This window comes from Lethenteron reissneri, chromosome 64 (assembly GCF_015708825.2).
Source record: "Lethenteron reissneri isolate LAM-NWPU_2019-01 chromosome 64, ASM1570882v1, whole genome shotgun sequence".
NCBI lineage: Eukaryota > Metazoa > Chordata > Hyperoartia > Petromyzontiformes > Petromyzontidae > Lethenteron > Lethenteron reissneri.
The window spans coordinates 12317850-12338626 of record NC_083842.1 but is presented as its reverse complement, the minus strand read 5'-3'; the positions used below and the strand labels follow the sequence as shown (position 1 = coordinate 12338626).

At 47.0% G+C, this 20777-nt stretch overlaps 1 protein-coding gene across 1 annotated transcript; it reads left to right on the top strand.

Moving 5' to 3' along the window:
- Nucleotides 1–866: 866 nt before the first annotated feature.
- Nucleotides 867–16213, top strand: LOC133359070 (histone chaperone ASF1-like). Its single transcript, XM_061577453.1, has 4 exons — nucleotides 867–1353; nucleotides 5723–5838; nucleotides 8729–8905; nucleotides 11811–16213. The coding sequence occupies exons 1-4, from the start codon at nucleotides 1245–1247 to the stop codon at nucleotides 12081–12083; spliced, it is 675 nt and encodes a 224-aa protein (XP_061433437.1). The 5' UTR covers nucleotides 867–1244; the 3' UTR covers nucleotides 12084–16213.
- Nucleotides 16214–20777: the final 4564 nt, after the last annotated feature.

The window sequence follows — 20777 nt, the reverse complement described above, 5'->3', positions numbered from 1 at the left end:
GAGTCGTTAGCTAATTGCAATGGAATTCGTTACACCCAATGTAATGAAACCGTTAACCATTTATAATCGAATCGTTACACGAAAAGATTCATAGAAGCTTTCTTCATGGAATCGAATCGTTAACCTATTGGAATCGAATCGTTGCCGGTAAGAATGAATAGAATCGTTACCCACCGGAATCGAATCTTTACCGAAGGGAATCTTTCTCGCAATTGAATCGATTCGTTACACCTTAGATAAAAGGATCGTAACCCATGGAATCGAATCGTGAACTATTGGAATCGAATTATGACACGTCTGTATCAATATAATCGCTCCCCTTTGAATCAAATCGTTAATCAATTGGAATTGAATCGGTACACGTAAGGATGAATGGAGTCGTTACCCAAAGAAATAGAATCGTTTTACCAATTGAATCCAATTGTTACACCAAAAGTTAATGGAATCGTTACCCAAAGGAATGGAATCGTTACCCCAAATGAGTAGAATCGTTACCCCAAAATAATAGAATCGTTACTCAATGAATCGAATCGTTACCCGATTGGAATCGAAGCCTTACACGTAAGAATCAACATAATCGTTACCCATTGACTCAAATCGTTAACCAAATAAAATAGAACCGTCACACGATACGATTAATAGATTAATTACCCAAAGGTAACTAAATCGTCTTCCCAATCGATTCGAACCGTTACACTAAATTCTAATAGAATCGTTAGCCGAGGGAATCGAATCGTTACCCTCTCTCCCTCCCTCCCTCCCCCCACGTGACCGCGCTCCTGGCCAATGGGAGGGCGGCTCGCGCCCCGTTCAAGTCGCGTGGCCGCGTACGCGGGAACGAGCTCAGACGGAGCTGAGACCCCGTGGCGAGCGGCTGTGGACCCGTGGAACGAGAGCCTCTGGAACTACCGCTGATCGAATTGTCATTTAATTTGCGCTCATCGTAATACGAAGGAGCGAGTTAACGAGACCAGATTCGGTGACTGTAAAATAGTCGTCGGGGGGGGGAAAGAAAAAAAAATCGAGAATTTTACGAGTTTGGGGTGGTGGGGGGCGGGCAGCATTTGGGAGTTTCAAACAAGCGGTGTTGGTCAAACATCACACTCGGGAAGGTCACGAACAGCGGTGACGAAGAACGGCAATCATTGTAATTGTAGACAAGCCGGCTAAGTAGTTGAAGCAGCAGCAGCAACAACCGCAGTCGACTCGAGCAGCAGCAGTAGTAGTATAACAACAGCATCGCCATGGCGAAGGTTCAAGTCAACAATGTGGTGGTGCTTGATAATCCATCACCCTTCTTCAACCCCTTCCAGTTCGAGATCACCTTCGAGTGCACCGAGGATCTACTCGAAGGTTCGTGCTGTGACCCTCTGCGTGTCGGTGTGTAGCTTCTTGTCGTCGAATGTTAAACGCGTCACCTCGTGTGTGTGTGTGATCACGAGGTTGTGCTGAAGCTGGTTGTGTTTTAGAGTTTGTTGTTTGGCGTTTGCGAGTCGGTGAACGTGGACGAATTGGCGCTTGAAAATGAATTGGTGGCTGTTTGTGGTGGCGGCGGCGGCGACTTGCCAAATCGTCGTTTCAACATCGGAAGATCGTAACGAGTTTATCATCAATGGGATCATCATCACGAGTTTATCAATGGGATCAGCATCACGAGTTATTCATTGGGATCATCATCAGCAGTTATAATAATTGGGATCATTATCAGCAGTTATCATTGGGATAATCACGAGTTCATCATCAGCAGTTATAATCATTGGGATCATCATCAGCAGTTATAATCATTGGAATCATCATCACGAGTTATAATCATTGGGATTATCATCAGGAGTTATAATCATTGGGATCATCATTACGAGTTATAATCATTGGGATCATCAGCAGCAGTTATAATCATTGGGATTATCATCAGCAGTTATAATCATTGGGATCATCATCACGAGTTCATCATCAGCAGTTATAATCATTGGGAGCATCATGAGTTTATCATCAGCAGTTATAATCATTGGGATCATCGTCAGGATTTATAATCATTGGGATCATCATCACGAGTTCATCATCAGCAGTTATAATCATTGGGATCATCATCACGAGTTATAATCATTTGGATCATCATCAGGATGTATAATCACACGGTCAAAGGAATCATCATGGCCCGGCCTCACTGCTCGTTGAATGAAGATCTCTCACGCAAGCGGACTTTTGAAGCACACTAACACAAGACAAACCCCATGGAAGTAAAACAACGACTGTGAAAAGACTTTAATCATAACAAGCACAATCTCCTACGGGTTTTGTTTGGCTTTGTGTGCAACATTTTACCGTTTCCATCCCTTTTGAAACGCACGAAATTACCGCGGGACCCATTAAAAAACACAAAACCTTGCAGATCGTCTGCCTTGTGCGGCTCGGTTACAATGAGTAGTGTTTGGTTTTTATATCAGTTATCTTGCTCACGCTTTTACATTTTTATTATTGTTAACGGTGGCAACCAAATGTTGCTAGTTTTTTTTTAAACCTTATTTTTATTGTAAATGTGAAAAGGCCCATGTGATGATGTCTGACTTTTGTGCAACCCACACTTGCTTTGTCGTGGTTCACATCTAAGTAGAGGACACGTTGACATCGTTAAGAGTTTGTGATACAAAGCGAGATGAGGAGGGGGATGTTACTACATTTTATTCCGAATATATATTTTGGCAAACTATTAATTGTACGTAGGCGACACCGCGCCTATTAACGCCACAATCTCCACTGTACATTGTGACGCCTGGTTATCATAATAGTTATACATAACGATACTTCATATCTCGTTAACGCTACTTTAACGTATTACGCCAATTAATCTTACTACTTTTTGTTAGCGTAGCGTATTTTTAAAATGTTTTATCGGTTTTAGCAGCGGGGTTGGTGGTGGTGTTTGAGGGCCTTGTGTTGCAGGCTTTAAGCGAAATATAACAGCGAGTGTCGAGAATTTATCGGCGTTTAAGTTTGCGGTTTGCGTATTTTGTTGTTTGTGTAGTTGTGTGAGTGTTAGGGTAAGTGCTTTTATTAGTAGTGTTGTTTAAAATAACAAGTAAAATCTATCTGAGGCCCTAATTTGGCGCTAAAAAGCGCGCGATAATTAATTTGGCGCAATTTAAGTTTCGAATCTTTCGTAATAACCCGGGGGGGTTAAACAAACAGACGAACGCAGCGCTATTAAATAACAACGGAGAGTTTAAAAGATAAAAAAACTAAAAAACGCGGTATTCAAGTGACGGCGAACACTTTGTAGCCGCCAATGCTGTACGTGCCACGCACTGTACACAACGCGATTGGGGCGAGATTTTGTTTAGATTTAAAACAAATGAATAACGACAAAGTATTAAAATTAAAAACCCGTGATGTAAAATGAAGATGCCTTACGCTACAATGTTGTTAAACGGCGGGGTAAAGCGGATTTCGGGAATGTGTAAATGTAGATTGGACTCGCGCGCACTGTACATTGGCGTACAGTGCAATTTGGCGCGATTTTCTGTATTTCACTTTGCGATAATCGATAATGATAAAATGTTATTCAATAGATGAGTAAAAGCGACAGACACCGCCGTGCAACAATGCTATAGTTTAAAAACGTTAAATGCCAAAACTTAGCGCAATTTCAATTGGATTATCCGAGCGACGTTTCAATTGCAATAAAGGATCGCGCGGCAATTTAAAACGACCCTGAAATGTCTTCTTGGTTCTTTCGGTAAAGTCGCGTAGAAGGGAAATAATAAAATAATAAAAATACAACAATTAAGTAACTTGTATTATTTCCCTTCTACGTGACTTTACCGAAAGAACCAAAATAATAAAAATAACATAATAAAATGTATTATTTCCCTTCTACGTGACTTTACTGAAAGAACCAAAATAATAAAAAATAAAATAATAAACTAAATTTCATTATTTCCCTTCTACGTGACTTTACCGAAAGAACCAAAAAGATGAATCCCTACAGTCACGAAAGCTTGAAATCGAAAAAAAACCCCGAAATGTTTAAGCATTAAATGCACAACGTGATTAGTTAAGGACACACTTGTAGCCAGACGAACGACGACTTTCAGTAACGCCGCATATTGTGGTGGAGCACTTGTTGGTACAACACAATTTGGCGCGATTTTTGGTGTGTTATTTAGTCCCAAGTGTATTAAATACACCGTAATAAGCGTTTAACCGCGTAAATTACAAAGGCGCTTGTACAAACTTAAATAATACGAGGAAAAATAGGAGTCGTAAATTCACATCCTTTGCCAGCAGAGGCAACAATAGACAATATTGTATCTAGTTGTACCGTGCAATGCTCAACCTTCTATGGCACTAGTCAGTGCCAATCCAAACAGGGAAGTATAGAAGATTCTAGATTTTAAGTTTTCGTGACTGCAAGGATTCATACTCTTAGTTTTTTTCGGTAAAGTCACGTAGGTAGAAATGTTTAAATAAATTAACTCACGACGTTTCGGAAGCAACGCAAGCCTCCGTCATCAGGTGTAACTGCTCCAGTGAAATTGCTGTAGCAATACATCTCATTGCTGTAGTAATTTCACTGGAGCAGTTACACCTGATGACGGAGGCTTGCGTTGCTTCCGAAACGTCGTGAGTTGATTTATTTTAATAAAAACTACCTACGTGACTTTACCGAAAAAACCAAAGAGTATGAATCCTTGAAGTCACAAAAACTTCAAATCTAGAATCTTCTATACTTCACTGCTTGGATTGGCACTGACCAGTGCAGTGAATTATGGTCAAAATTACCACCACAACGTGGGGGAGAGACCCTCATTCCAGCAGTGGATTGACAAAAGCGGTGAACACGGAAATACTGTCCATTCACAGACAACACCGTATTGGACCTACAATATTATCTGAGTTCAGTGATTTAATTACGATAAACAGTGCTCTGTATATTAAGCCATGTCGCTAGACTAGGTGGCGAGTGGGGTGGTCGAGACGAACGATGGAACGCCGGCTAAAGGAGTGAGAGTGTTTGCGAACCAGACATTGTAATAACATACCTGTCAACCCCTTATCAGTGCCCTGCCTTATTACAGATCAATTCAGATCTTATTGGTCACCCCGTGCCCTTATAAATCTCAAAGTTCATCCTACAAAGTCCCATCACAAGGGAGAACCACAGACAAAAACAACGATTTTGCCCGTATTGAAACAGCTGTATGGACCTGAAAACTCAATTTGCCTGTACAAGAATACAGGTGAAACCGTACGGGAAACAACCTCGATTCCCGATGACCCAGAAATCATCACAGTTCATTGATTATCTGCGATTAGTCGTTAACTTTATTTCGAGATGTGTAGGAGCGCCGTTGTTTTTAAAGACATTGTTACTCACCGCAGGAAACTGTAGCAACACGACCGCCACACTCTACTCTGCCACACGCCGGTTCCATTCCGTTGACGTGCACGTAACGGAGTTGGTCAAACATCCTAATATAGGACCACAGAACTCGGGCATTTGTTGGCGCCGCTTCTGGCCGCATACCTAGTGCTTCACATGGGTTTTCCCCCACGCCTCTGAATCTACAGAAACTGTAGCTTTTTGGTTTGTTGTCCTTCCCCAACACCTCTGCCCGCTTAGCACGGTCGGCTACGTACGGTGCGAAAGCATTTCAACATGCATGCAGCACGTGGACAGAATTTGCGACGTTATATATATTTTTTACTATTTTTTGTAACGTAGACCTGGAGTGGAAGATCATCTACGTGGGCTCGGCCGAGAGCGAGGAGTACGACCAGACGCTGGACTCGGTGCTCGTGGGGCCTGTCCCCGCCGGTTGCCACATGTTCGTCTTCCAGGTACCGATCTCTCTCTCTCTGTTCCTCTACGTCTGTCTCTCCTCCTTACTCCATCCACTGTGTCGTCGTGATTGCGGTCGGTTTCTTGTTTTTTTGTGCGGCGACTTATTTTTTGCGTCGTCTCGAAACGTCGTGTTTTGTCCATGAGTGAATGTATGCGTTTCGACGTTGGACATCATAATTGAATAGCGCTATCGTCGTCACCGGCAGCATTACCGCAGCAGTGGCCAAGCGGTGTTTCCCGAGCCAAATGCGTCTCTTTAATTTATCACGTGGCTCTATCGAAGGGGCGTCACGTAGAAATGTACAATCACAGTCGAAGCCGAAGAATATTGAACGTCTCCCGTGCTGTACCGAAAACTATCACTATATATCAACTTTTATACAATAAACTCGATTATCCGTGCTAAGGACGGGGAAGATTGCCGCGGATTATACATAAATATCCATTTTCCACGGTTCTCTATGCCTAAAACTAACGATCGACCGATGGATTTGCGTGCTCTGATAACACTGCTCACTACGTGGATAGGAGAGCTATGCCAACCAACATCAATCAAACTCTGCCCACTTGTAAAGGCTTGCAACTGTAGTACTTAATGGGAAATTCCATGAGTTATTAATTTCTACACGGTAGACTCGATAATCCGCAAATCGGATAAACCACACGTGGATAATCGAGTCTACTGTATATATATATATACTTGGCTCTTGGTAGAACTCGCGGGGACTTTTTGGCTCATGATCTGTTAGAGGTTGGCCACCCCTGCTGCATTAACGTAATGATGATCATCATAGCCAGCAGTTGTCCTTAATCGTCAAACGCACTGTGCACAAAACTTGGTAAAACCTGCTTTAATTTATCTTATCTCTTAACGATCGTTGATTCCGGCTCAACTGTTGCACTTGTAAGTCTGGACATTTCGTCAGCCTTCGACACCATCAACCATTCGCTCCTTACTTCCCTCCTGAAATCCGACTTCGGTATATGCGGCTCAGCACTCAAGTGGATAGCTTCGTACCTTTCTGACCGGCAATCCTCAGTCAGGGTGGGCATGTCCACATCGCCTGAAACAAGAGCATTATGCGGGGTTCCCCAGGGCTCTGTTCTAGGTCCCCTGCTCTTCACAGCCTACACTTCCCCGATCGGCCGACTCATTGCAAGCTTCGGTGTTAAGCATCACTCATACGCGGATGACACGATTCTATTCACCGCCATCGATTCTAGCAATGCATCTGGATTCGAGAGGCTCTCGGAATGTACCACCGCCGTGCAACAATGGTTCACTGCACACAACCTAGCCCTAAATCCGAGAAAGTCAGTGGCCATCATGTTAGGTACCAAGCAACGTCTCAATTCAGCAGCACTCCCCACACACATACACATCTTCGGTCATAGCATCAAGTTCACCAACCACTTCAGCTACCTCGGTGTCATCCTAGATTCAACTTTATCCTTCGACCGTCAAACCAACCATATCATCAGCTCATGTAACTTTCACCTGAAGGCTCTTAGACACATACGTCCTCTCATCTCTACTGAAATTGCCATCACTTTGGCATGTTGCATAGTTGGGTCTCGCCTTGACTATTGTAACTCCGTCCTTGTCCGGACCTCCGCTGGCAACCTAAGGAAGCTTCAAAGACTACAAAATAACCTAGCACGCGTCGTCATTGCCCACACTCATCCCCGCCTCGACTCACTAGATCGTCTCCGCGCTCTCAACTGGCTCCCCATTGCCAGTAGGGTCACATACAAGACCGCCTGCCTCTGCCACAATGCCTTCATATCCGCCTGCCCGCCGTATCTTTCTTCATTACTGACAACTTGCAGCTCAGCACACGGCAGATGCCTGCGCAGCGTGACTCACGACCTCCTCTCAATACCAAGATCCAGGATGGTCATGTCTACGCGCCGCTTCTCGGTGGCAGCCCCAACAGTCTGGAACGATATCCCTCTGCACATTCGCAGCATCACCTCAATCGCCTCCTTCAAGAGACACTTAAAAACTCACCTACAATCATGCTTTTGAGCGACTCTGAGCTTGGCTCCGCGCCTCTGAGTTGCGGCCACTACGTCTGCAAATTTGCGCGCGTTACAAATTGTACTATTATTATTATGTGCTATTGTGCCTGTGACCGAATCAGCTGGAATACACCCCGATTTTAGTCCTGTAGGCAAACTACGCAGGGTTTAGCGCTCAACACCTGCGATGAGCACGGTTGCAAAAGAAGTTCCACATACATATAGGTACGTACATCGTGCTTGGAAGGGCGACCACTATGCATGAAGCAGCCGGGTGTTATAGGCTGCTGGTGCTGCTGCTGATTACATTGTAGGCGGCAGATGGAAGTGTGGCAAATTGCATTGGTTAAATTGTGTCCTGTTCCATCTTCCCCTTGCTGCTGCCCTCAATCTTCTTCCCCTCCGTCGTTCTATTTCACGTGCCTTCTCCCTCTCTGTGTCTTTATGCCTCCCTGTATCTCCCTCCGTGGAACTTGTCTCTCTCCATATTCCTCCTCGGCCTGCTCCAAATTATTTCTCAAACATCCTCCCTGTCACCCTCTGTCTTCCTATATCGCTCCATCTCCTCCCCTCCATCTTCCTGTCTCTCCATCTTCCTTCATCTACTTATATCTTGTCATCTTCCTAAGCCCATCTCCTTACATTCATCTTCCTGTCTCCCTCCATCTTCCTATATCTCTCACCATCTTCATCTGTCCATCTTCTTCCCCTCCATCTTCCTCTCTGTCCATCTCCTTCACCCCCCAATCCTATCTCTCTCAATCTTATTCACCCCTACATCTTGCTCTGTCAATATCCCTCCCACCCATCTCTCCCCTCTTTCTTTCTCTCCATCTGCGCCCCCCCCCCCCCCGCTGGCTGTAGGCGATGGCAGCGAACCCGGAGCTGATCCCTGACACGGACGCGGTGGGCGTCACGGTGGTGCTCATCACGTGCACGTACCGCAACCAGGAGTTCATCCGCATTGGCTACTACGTCAACAACGAGTACATCGACCCCGAGCTCAAGGAGAACCCTCCCGCCAAACCGGATTACTCCAAGGTGCGCCACGGTTGGCGAGACGTTGACTACCGCGCCAGGTTATGCAGGAGGGCGTGGGTTCAATCCAGGGGTCGCAAACAGGTTTTGATTCCTTACCCGTACCCGGCCGCACCAGGGTTTCAAACGGGTACCCGTACCCGGCTGTACCCTACCCGTACCTGGCCGGGTAGGGTACGGATATCGGGTACCTGATTGCGACCTCTGGGATGAAGCCATGTTGCAGGTGCGGGTGGGTTGATTCTAGGAACTTGAATTGTGAGAAGAGACAAGACGTTGGGAAATGAGTGACAAACGGTTACTCACCAGTGACTCACGGCCTGCCCGTACCCGGCCGCACCAGGGTCGCAACTGGGTACCCGTACCCGGCCGAGTACGGGTAGCAGGGTATCAGGTAGAGTACGGGTATCGAGTACCCGGTTGCGACCTCTGGTTCAATCCCCCCGACCCTGACGATGCCTGCTGCATATTTGACTGACCATCGAACAAAGACGGTCAAAGCATCGCGTGCTTTTGGATGCGCTTCTACGGCCGTCTGGAGCACTCTTCTTCCGTCCGATATTAGGAAGCCACTGGAGGAGCTATGCACTTTTATATCGAGATTGAAACCTCATTTCTTTAAAACTGCTTTTTGTGTTTAGTTTGTTGTCCTTACCCCGCAACTTCCGATTAGCACGGTTGGCTATGTACGTTGTGAAAGGAGTTCAACATGCATATTTGGAGTTTGCATGTTTCTCTCTCCCTGTGATTGTGTGGATTTTTCTCTGGGTCCTCCGTTTTTGTTCCCTCCACGTTGAGAATCGACGTGCATTCAGGGTATTTGGCTGTTATACATTTCTACGTGATAAGCCACTTCTCTGAGCTATCGTTTGTGGCCAGGTCACTTCTGAAAACGAGATATATGGCTTATTGGGCCTTACCTGATAAAATAAAAATAGTCTTAATAGTTGAGTTTTTTTAATCGGGCCCTATTCTTGGGCCCTGTGAAAATAAACCTGGTTATATCCATCGCCTCGTTACTTCTTAATCTGACAATTCGTGGACTGTGATAATTGTCCCTGGCTGAAATTCTTGACTTTTAACACTTAATCTAGCTTCAATTCCTGGGCTCCTCAGGCCTAATCTGGCTCAGCCCTTGATATTCATAACACTTAATCTGGCTTAATCCGTGGGTCGTGATGATAAACCTGGCCCAATCGCTGTCCTTTTAGCACTAAATGAGGCCTTTATGACCACTTAAAAGCTTAATTTTAGCTCAAGTTTGAGATCGTTGATGATATAGCTGGTTAAAACTAAACCAGGCTTTTTTTCCTGGGGCGCCACGGGAGGCGAGATGTTAACTACCTCGCCTGATATGCAGGAGGTTGTGGGTTCGATCCCGAAACCTGTATACAGTAGAACCTCTGGTCACGAACGCTTCTGACCACGACCAAATCGGGTTCCGACCAAATAATTCACAACATTTTTTAATCTGGTCACGAACACAAACTCGGGTGGCGATCAAACACGGTCGCGGCCAATTTCCCCTTCCGCGCCATTTTTTTGTAAGCGCCAAATTTCCTGTTGTTTGTTTACAAACAACACAAAGCGTAACAGTTATGTATATAACTTTTGTTATGTAAAATTCCTAGAAAGATATTAATTTTGTGAGTGTAGTCATACCCCTCCCCCCTCATTCAAGCCGTAATTTAGAGAGCGAAAGCGCGGAGTACGTAAATCGCTAACATAAGAATCCGTTAATCTCTTCTCGCATCATTCATACGATGATGCGGTGAAGTAAACGTTCATAAACTATTTTTGTGCTTAAAAATCTAAAAATAACTATTTATATCCAGTTCGTAGGAGTCTGGAACGGATTAATTGTATTTACATACAATCCAATGGGGAAATTAGGTTCGAATCGGGTTGCGACCAAAGTTATGGAATGAATTATGGTCGTGACCAAAGGTTTACTGTATTTTGAGTTTGCGAGTTTCTCTCCCTGTGGTCTCGTGGCTTTTCTCCAGGTCCTCCGGTTTTTCCCCTCCACATTTAGAATCAACTTCACACGTATTAGAGTATTTTAGCTGCTTTCAATTTCCACGTGATGATAAACCGCTTCGTTGGGCCATCATTTGCGATAGCCAGGCCGCTTCTGAAAAAGAGCCACATGGCTCAGTGGGGCCTTACCTGGTTAATTCAATTTAAAAAAATTATTATTAGGTTTTTTTCGGTAAAGTCACGTAGGTAAAAATTTTATAAAATAAAAATAAAAATCACGACGTTTCGGAGGCAACACAAGCTTCCGTCTTCAGGTGGAACCGTCACAGCACGATAGCTGTATCAAGTGAGAGATTCCAAGAAACAGTATTTGTATATATATATACTGGTTGAGGGTGAGAGGAGCCAAGGTAGGCCCTGAATATTATTTTTTGTGAGGTTCGGTGCAGCAGTATATATACAAATACTGTTTCTTGGAATTTCTCTCACTTGATACAGCTAATCGTGCTGTGACGGTTCCACCTGAAGACGGAAGCTTGTGTTGCCTCCGAAACGTCGTGATTTTATTTTACTTTTATCAATTTTAATTTTTTACGTACATGACTTTACCGAAAAAACCTAAGAATATGAATCCTTGCAGTCACGAAAGCTTCAAATCTAGAATAAAAAAGCTAGTTGTGATGGTGAACTTGCCGCACTATTCTCAGCCTTTTGGTGATAATGAACCTGCCTCGGTCCTTTGGCCTTTGCAATGCAGCTCCTGGTATCCAACCGAGCTCCTATTCCTGGGCCCTGGTAATGAACACAGAATCAGAATCTTTACGTAGACTAGATGAAGAATCCGATGCGCTGTGAAGCTCACACATGTCCAGTCGGGGTGGAATCACAATAACGACGTCCCACTCTCCGTGGTATATTCCCCTCACAGCTCCAAAGGAACGTGCTGGGCACAAGCCCCCGCGTCACGCGGTTCCAGATCAACTGGGACGACTCGCAGAAAGTGGCGGAGCGTGAGAACGTCGACCCGGCGCTGGCATCGAACTCTGCGGCGTCCATGACGGCGGCGGCGACGGCGGCCTCGCCGGGACTGTCCACGAAGGGGTTGCCAGCCTTCCCACCGCCACCGCCGCTCGGCATGTCGTCCTCCGCCCTCGCCCTCAACGTCCACCCCGACAACAGCAACTCCATGGACTGCCTCTGACTTGGCGCCTCCTCTTCCGTCGTTGTCGTTTGTCGCGTTTCCGAAATTGCCGCGGGATTAACAAAAACTAAACAGGAAAACCGTTAAGTTGTTCCAACGACCACGTCGTGCGTCTCTCGCAACCGCACTCCGTAAAGGTTTTTTTTTGTTGTTCCGTGGCATGGTGTGATGCCCTCCCCCCCACCCCACCATCACCACCGCCTTGTTTGTGTGCTGTTTTTTTATATCGACAGGAAGCGACTTTGCTTTTCGGTTGACCGACATGAAACCCTTGCAGGCCGTCCACCACCACGTCCTATCCGCTACCCCCTACTTTTTTGGTTCACTCCTTTTTACTCCTCACAGCTCCAGTGTGCGTGGTATGAGGCAGACGGAGCGGAGAATTTGCTTCGGGATGTGGGTGGGAGAGAGGCGGGGGTGGCGTGACGTTGGCGAGATGTTAACTACCTCGCCTGGTATGCAGGAGGTCGTGGGTTCGATCCCGACCCTGACGCCTGCTGCTGTCTTTGGAGTTTTCGATGTGTCTCTCTCCCCTGTGGGTCGCGTGGATTTTTCTCCGGGGCCTCTGGTTTTTCCTCTCCACATTTAGAATCAAGGTCACGCGTTTAGAGTATTTGGCCGTTCGTAAATTTACACACTATGATGATAAGCCACTTCGTTGAGTTATCATTTGTAATAGCCAGGTCCCTACTGGAAAAATAGCTACATAGCTAAGTGGGGCCTGAAAACCTGGTAAAATAAAAGTAGTTTAGTTAGATGAGGGGTTTTTATCGAGGTAGTCCGAAGGCTTCGGTGCGCCGTGAGGGTCACTTGCCGTTGACCTCCAGTGTGGAAAGCTATGGAAAAGCCGCTCCCGTGTTTTTGTCGTGACAGGTTCAGAACTTTGGAGGTGGCTGAATAATCCCCCCGTGGGCTCATTCTGCCCATGTTGGTATTGAGTCACCTTTCCCTCTACCGCCTCCCCCCACTCCAAATTGTTTCCTGGCTTTCTAAAGAAATTAGCTTTTTCTCGTGCGCTGCAAAGCAATCGTTTCAGCCCAGTTACAAGATGAGGTTAAAGCACATAACGGAATCTGCTTGTTCTAAATTGGCGTTGTCTAGGTATGTCACAACGTTAGCCTCCATATCCCCCATACGCCACCACCACCCCCCCCCCAAAGCCATTTCATGAATTGTCACAATTTGGCGTTTCAGTTTGATTCAAGAATTAATATTTTCGTCTACCTTTGGCGCTGTCTTGTTTGTGTTGTCTCTTTCCCCTGCTACCCCTGTCTTGGCTGTGCATTATCCTACACTCACGTTGGGGCGCGTGTTTGGCAAGAGTATTTTGTGCAACGTTAGTTATCAGGCTCCTGTTACCACGCACGATTTAGAAAGAAGCGTGTTGCTCTTAGAGTTGTGAGAATAGATTTCGGTCGGTGTGTCGACCCGTGTCATGATTACGCGCCCAAGTGTTGACGCCCATCTCCCGAGATAGCAACTGTGAGCCTTAATACGTACGTACGTTTAACTTCTTTCGCACCGTACGTTGGCAACCGGCGCTAATTGGAGGCGAGGGGGAAGGATAAACTAAACACAAAGCAGTTCTTTAAGAAATTCGTTTTCAATTTCGATTATTTTAAAGTCACTCGTGACATTACGGCAGTCGCACAATCGGGATATATATTGGGGGGGGGGGGGGAGTGGGGGAACGCACATTGAACAAATGTGAATAATAATCAAACGGGAGTGAGACCACACGCTATTATTACCTGCGAGGCGTGCTACACGCCATTCACAAATCGGTGTCATGACGTCGTTGATGTGTTGAGAACCGCTGTGGTGGTGGTGCCTATGTCCTGTGCCGTTCTTTTGCCTGGGTACTTTTGTAGGTTCGTTAGGAAAGATCAGATTTGCGGAGCGGAAGGGGGTGCGGGGAGGGGTTTCTTTTGTTCGCACACCTGCTCACACAGTTGATGAGTTGTAATATTTATTTTTATGAATGCGCTTAAGGGGGGAGGTGCGACGGGATGGATGATGAGGTGGATGACTTAATGGCCAAGAGGGGTCTTTGAGCCCAATTGGCTCAACAATTTCTTATCTCTCCCAGCCAGGGTGGCAAATGCTAATAATGATTTTAAGAAAGCGTTTGGGGTTGCTTTTCTTCCTCGATCACAAATGTGTACGATGTTGTCGAAGGGTGCCGTAGAATGTCCGATTTTATAGATTGTTTTGGGAGAACTAATTTGATAGGAAACGTCTACGGGGAAAGGGAAAAAAAAAAAATCTAAAATGCATATTAAGTGCGTGCCGTGTCTATGAAAATGGACAATTGATCTAAAGCTAACCTTTCTGACCATGGTAGTGGTGGTGTTGGCGGATAGCGGTCAAGTTGAATGCTGCTAGTATTCGCCACCTAGGCCGGTAAAGACCACAACTTCCCGCTTTGCCCCCTTGGTTCACGGGCTAATAGCGAATCGGATAAATGTTTGTTGGCCGTTGTTAGAAGTGGAGGTGGCACCGTGTTGTGTGTGTGTGGTTTTATCGTTATTGGCGGTGCGGGGAAGGCCGGAGGAAGTTGTTTGTTCCATGGAGTTAGGTTGTGCGTGGGATTGAAGCGGAGGAGTTGTCACGCTTGCGCGCGAGAGCGACCATGTTGAAGTAATAGTCAAAAGTAACAAATGCATTTTATATAAGTACTATGTATAGTTAATAAAGTTAAAGTTATGTATTCACACACTCTTTGTGAAAATGTGTTAATCGTGTTTTTACATGGCAGTTTTTTTTACGTAAATTATCATCCTGTAATCTTTGCTTTCGGCGCATGTGTATGCGCGCGCGTGTGTGTACGTTGATATTCTCTGGCACCGTACTTTGCCAACCATGCTAATCGGAGGTTGCGGTGGTGGTGGGGGGGGGGGCGGAAGACAAGCTTAACAACAAGCAAGGCACGCTGTACGGTGGCTCGCCAGACAATTAACGCTGGACCCGTCATTGGCCAATTCGCGTATGCAAGCTTCCTTTCTACGATCACATATTGCCTGACCTTGCTTTGGCCTTAAAGATCACCCCCCCCCCCATTACTGCCTGCTGGAGGGGTTGGGCGGCAAGCGCCGTCTGCAAGCGCCTACAACGACCAGCTCCGGCACGCGAGGGGACACGTCACGTACAGCGGGGCCCACTCCCTTGCATCCCCTGCACCTGCAAACCAACGGTTCAAGGCGAATCAACCTTGCCGGAGACTCGCCCGAGGGGTAGTGGCGTCGGTCTCGTGGCCCCCATTTCACCACTTTTTGCTACTCTCGCCAGCCATGGCCGAGAGTCGAACCCAGTGGGCTTTGGGGAGACGGGTCGACATCCTGTGTGACGCCAGCTCGACGTCGAATTACCAGCCCTAATCGATGCGCACGCGCGAACGAAGTTGTCCCAAAGCTGGGCAGCTATCAAGATGTCACTGCAAGCTTGTAGGTCACCCTGTGATGGTGGTAGCGGTGGCTTCCGCTTGGCCCTCCGATGAGACGAGACCTTCACGGGGGATTAATTAAGAATTGAGGCTAAGCGTGGTTTAAGGCTGAACATCCTCCCCTGGTTACCGTATGGGACAGGGTATCATCCACGGGCGATATGCAGCCATTTGACAGCGCCATAATGATTTAGAAATGTCGCCTGCGTTTCTTTGCGCAGGACCTCTTGCCACGAAGGATATCCATCGCCCTTGCGGGCGTCGGAAAGCGTCGCTTTGTCACCAGATTTGGCGCGCCAAGTGTTTTTTTTCCCCCGATGTAAAGAATGCCGTCGCGTTTCAATACCGTGTTCGTATTGCGTGCGGTAATGCCTTGAAATTGTTTTTTTTTGGAATTGGATTAGGTTGTCTTTTTTAGGTTTTGCATGGTAGGGTGGGAGGGGGGGGTTGTTTGGATTTTTTTAGTTTTTTTTGTTTGCTTCCAATGTTTCTGCACACGTGTGTGCGTTAATGTCTCGTGTTATCCCCTGGGTCTCTGTTGCACAAGAGATGATTCTAAATGGGCTGTCGTGTAAAAAAAACGAAACATCTGTCATACTGTACATACGCCCCTCACAAATTGTTTCTACTTAGCACTGTCAAAGGTTCTGCAATAAAAAATAATAATAAAGCACTGAAAATTTTACAGGGTTTTTCCTTGTTTTTAAGAAAGAACAGATTTGCAATTACGCATTTCCGTTCCGAAACGTCTGCAAATTGTCGCAGCCTGTGCGTGGGTGTCCCCGTTCACCGCCGAATCTCGGGAACGGCACAAGCAGCTCGGCGTTAATTTTATATTTAGAGGCGTAGTCGCAGCTACGTTTCTAAAGACGTTACTCGCTGCAGGCAACCGTAGCGGCACGACTGCAGTACTCTCCGATAGCTGGCGCCGAAAAGTCACACGCCCCCCTCCAAGTGTGGCCTTTTCCTCCCGATTCCGTTACATTGACGTAAACGTACGAGTTCGGAAGAAAAAGTGATGACGTGTACGATGACGTACACGTCATCGGTAACGGGAAATGGTTAATGAGCCCGAAAACCCGACGGATTCCATGTTACATACTTTAGTTACTGGCATCTTCAGAAGAATATATATTTTTTTACGTATCAGAAACTTTATGTAGACTGGAGGAATCCGATGAGCTTTGAAGCGCTCTTTCACACACGTGTCGAGTGGCCTTGTGCAGTAATGGTGAGCAAACCGGACTTGCAAAATCCAAAAAGTTGCCGATTTCATCCAAGCGTGGGAGTTTTAACAACGGGCACGTTTATTAGAATATTTTACTGGTAGGAACCACCTGGTTCCACCAGCCCATGGGATTATTGTGTCCGTCCGTCGTGCATACAAAAATGGGAGGGGTGGGGCTGGGTGGAGAGGGGAGGGTGGGGAGCGGTTGGGTGTGGAGGGTGGGGCTGGGTGGGGAGGGGCTGGTCACCCCGTGGTGCCCTTATAAAACTCAACGTTTAACCTACTCACGCCGGCTTGTGCCTCACAGTCGGCCATATTTGCGTTCCTACCAGCTCCCTCCGCACGAATGTGTTATTTATACCGGAGGAATGATAAATACCTTCACCCCCTCTTTCCGCAGTATAAACCATAATCATTTTTTATTATTACACACTTTCATTAAACTTGCCGTGTTTGTTGATATTCTTTTGAAATGTTTTGACGAAGCCGAACGAGCTGAAATTGTTTACACACCGACTCGCTTCCTCGCGTGACGATTCAAGATTTCGTTTTACCAACAAAAAAAAGCCGGTCCAGATCCCACCCATCGTGGTGTCTATTCGTGTTTTAACTAAATGTTTACGAATTAGTAGTACATTCCACCCAACCCCCCCCCCATTTTTTTGCTATCACGATGGTCGCGCCCACCCCTTCCATTTGACCAAGAGCAACAACTAAGCACAAAAATACAACAAAGTAATTAAAAAAATCGATTTTTAAATGCGCACACTTTTATTTGTACTCAAGTAGAAAGTAAATGGCTTTGACCCTGGAATTTTTCATCGAATTTTACGTGCTCAATAAAAGTGTGTGGTTTTTCGATGTGTTAAATTTTCTTTATGCGAGCCACGCACGTAAACATTTGATTAATTCCGGGGTCAAAAGCATTTATTTTATACTTTTGAGTGCAAATGAAAGGGTATGCATTGGAAAGCTTGTGTTTTTTTACCTCTTTTTTACCAGGTAAGCCCCACTGAGATATGTAGCTATTTTTCACAAATGGTCGCTCAACGAAGTGGCAATTCGTCGTGTGGAAATGTATAGCAACCAAATACTCTCAAGCCGTGATGTTGATTATAAATGTGGTGGTGGTGAAAACCCGAAGGATCCGGAGAAAAATCCACGCGACCACGGGGAGAGAGACACACAAACTCCAAATATGCGCCAGGCGTCAGGATCGGGATCGAACCCACAACCTCCTGTATACCTGGCGAAGTAGCTAACATCTCTCCACCATGGCGCCCCTAAATAGTATAAATACACCGCATCTAATCGATTGCCAAGTAATGTGCATGGTGGCCAGTGTGGTAAAGGAGACTAGAATTTTCTTATAATACCCTCCGATGAAGGTCATTTTGAAAGAAGGGGTGTGATAAAAAAACATGCAGGGCTGTGCCTTCGTGCGAGAGTATCTGTATCACTATGTGGGTCTCTGCGAATCTGTGTGTCTCTGCGAATCCGTGTGGGTCTCTGCAAGTCTGTTTGGGTCTCGGCGAGTCTGTGGATATGCGATTCTGTGGGTTTTTGCGAGTGAATCTCTGTGTGAGTCTATCTGTGTGGGGATCTGTGCGAGTCTGCGAATCTGTGTGGGTCTCTGCGAGTCTGTGGATCTGCGATTCTGTGGGTCTCTGCGAATCGTGTGTGTGGGTCTCTGCGAGTCTGGATCTCTGTGAGTTTATCTGTGGGTATATGTGTGAGTCTTGTTGGGTGTCTGAATGGCGGCACCAAAATAATCCGTGAACTCGCAGCCAACGTCGTCGAACGGCTCAAGTGGAAACGAGACGTCAATTTGTGACGTCTGTTCCAAAAAAAAATCAGATGCTCATCTTTGCGACACGCAATTAGCAAATTCTAACGATAATGATAAAAAGATGAGCCCTTCATGGTGCTGGTGACAAACTTGTTAACTCATACGGTTAACCCGTATTCTTGTCCAGTGAAATTGAATTTTAAGGTCCATACAGCGTACAGCCGTTTCGATACGGGCCAAAAAATAATTTGTTCTTGTTTCTCCCTTGTGATGGGACTTTGTAGGATGAACGTTGAGATTTCTCAGGGTGACCAATAAGGTCTGAATTGGTCTGTAATAAGGTATGGCACTGCGAAGTGGGTTGATAGGTATGCGGTGACGACTGGATGTGAAATGAGGAGGACGAGTGACGGGGAACGTTTTGTGACAATGACGGGAGGAGGGGGGGGGGGAGACTTTCCGCATTCACCACCTCGCTAATTGGGGGGGGGGGGGGGGGGAGGAGGGGGGTGGGGCAATTAGCGAGACGCTGAATTAATTGGGACGTCCGCGGGATGTGCGTGCAGTTGACCTTTCGCACAAACCCTCAAAGCGCCCCCAGCCCCCCTCCACCTTTTCGTCGGTCGCCCGGGGTCGTTGAGATTGTGAGTGCTAGCGTTGGTGCTGTGGTGTGCGGTGTGGTGTGTGGGGAGCGGTAGTGTAGCGGTTAGCGCGCTGCGCTATGAACCTGGCGACCCGGGTTCGATTCCCGCTCACGGCTAACACCAGTGACGATTATCTGAACCGGTCCTGGGCCTCCCCTAGGTCGACTCAGCCTTAAATGAGTACCTGGTGCGGTGTGTAAACATCGCCACTAGGGAGACAAAGGCGGTCGGGCGTGGTGCTGGCCACCCACCCCCTCGTGTACCGTTCCGGCCTTCATAGGTGCTCGCTAACAGCACTTGCCCCTACAGTCTGTTCAGGCTATACGGGGGATCTTTGGTGTGGTGTGTGGTGCAACGAGAGTGGGGGGCGGTGGTGTAGCGGTTAGCGCGGCTGCACAACGAACCCGGCGACCAGAGTTTTCGTTTCCCTTGACGATTATCTGAACCGGCTCAGCCTCGAATGAGTACTTGCTGCGGTGTGCGAACATCGCCAATGGGGAGACAAAGGCGGCCGGGCGTGGTGTTGGCCACCCGCCCCCTCGTGTGCCGTGCCGCCCTTCATAGGTGCTCGCTAACGGCACTTGCCCCAGCAGTCTGGTAAAGGCTATACGGGGGATGTTTGTCTTTGGAACTGGTGAGCCACAGAGAATTCTAGATTTGAAGCTTTCGAGACTGCAAGGATTCATACTCTTAGTTCTTTCGGTAAAGTCACGTAGGTAAAAAATTCAATTAAAATTAATAAAAAATAAAATAAAAATCACGACGTTTCGGAGGCAACACAAGTCTCCGTCATCAGGTGGGACCGTCACAGCCAGATTTGCTGCATCAAGAGAAGCCACAGAGAAGCCAACGGCGTGTGTGCGCGCACGAACCTCCTCCACAGAGGCTGGCCTTAACACTGCTGCTACCGGCGATCCGTAAGTCCATTCAGGTGGAAGCTGCCCTCCAGCAACAACAAGAGGGCAGATGAGCGACGCCTCAAAACAACGTGCAGAGCGCCGGGCGGATAAAACGCAGAAAGTTGGCACAGCGGGCGGGCGCAGTTGGTGCATCTGCCAGTCAGTCAACCCATGACAACTACCTGGGTCTGCCCTATGGCGTGCCAGCAGTGACCCTTCGACACTTCACGTAGCCTTGAAGTGTACCGAGCCCTGGCACAGGCGCCGTGGTGACGCCGCCGCCATGTAATGGCGACTGTTGCTTTCACGGGGTGGCCCAAAAGATACAAGACACGTGGGTTATTTTACTGATTTCAACATACGTTCCAACTGACTTCCATTCACATGAATGCATGTGTAGTGAGCCCAAGGACGAGAGGGAGTTGAGGCGACACTTTTATTCAATAATACTAATGTACAGGGTCCCTAACGCAAACGAATAACGGCCCCTTACACCCGCTACCTGGGGAGGTATGTCCTTCGGGCTATCGTGTCCTATTGGGACCACGTACACTCAGCCCTCTGGCTAGGGTCCCGAGGGGAGGCTATCTCGACCCGACCCAGCCAAGGTAACGGGTCTGACCAATGGCCCTCTCAGCCCGGCACTTAGAAGGACAACGGGACGGGTACCCAGGGTCCTGCTCTAAGCCCGG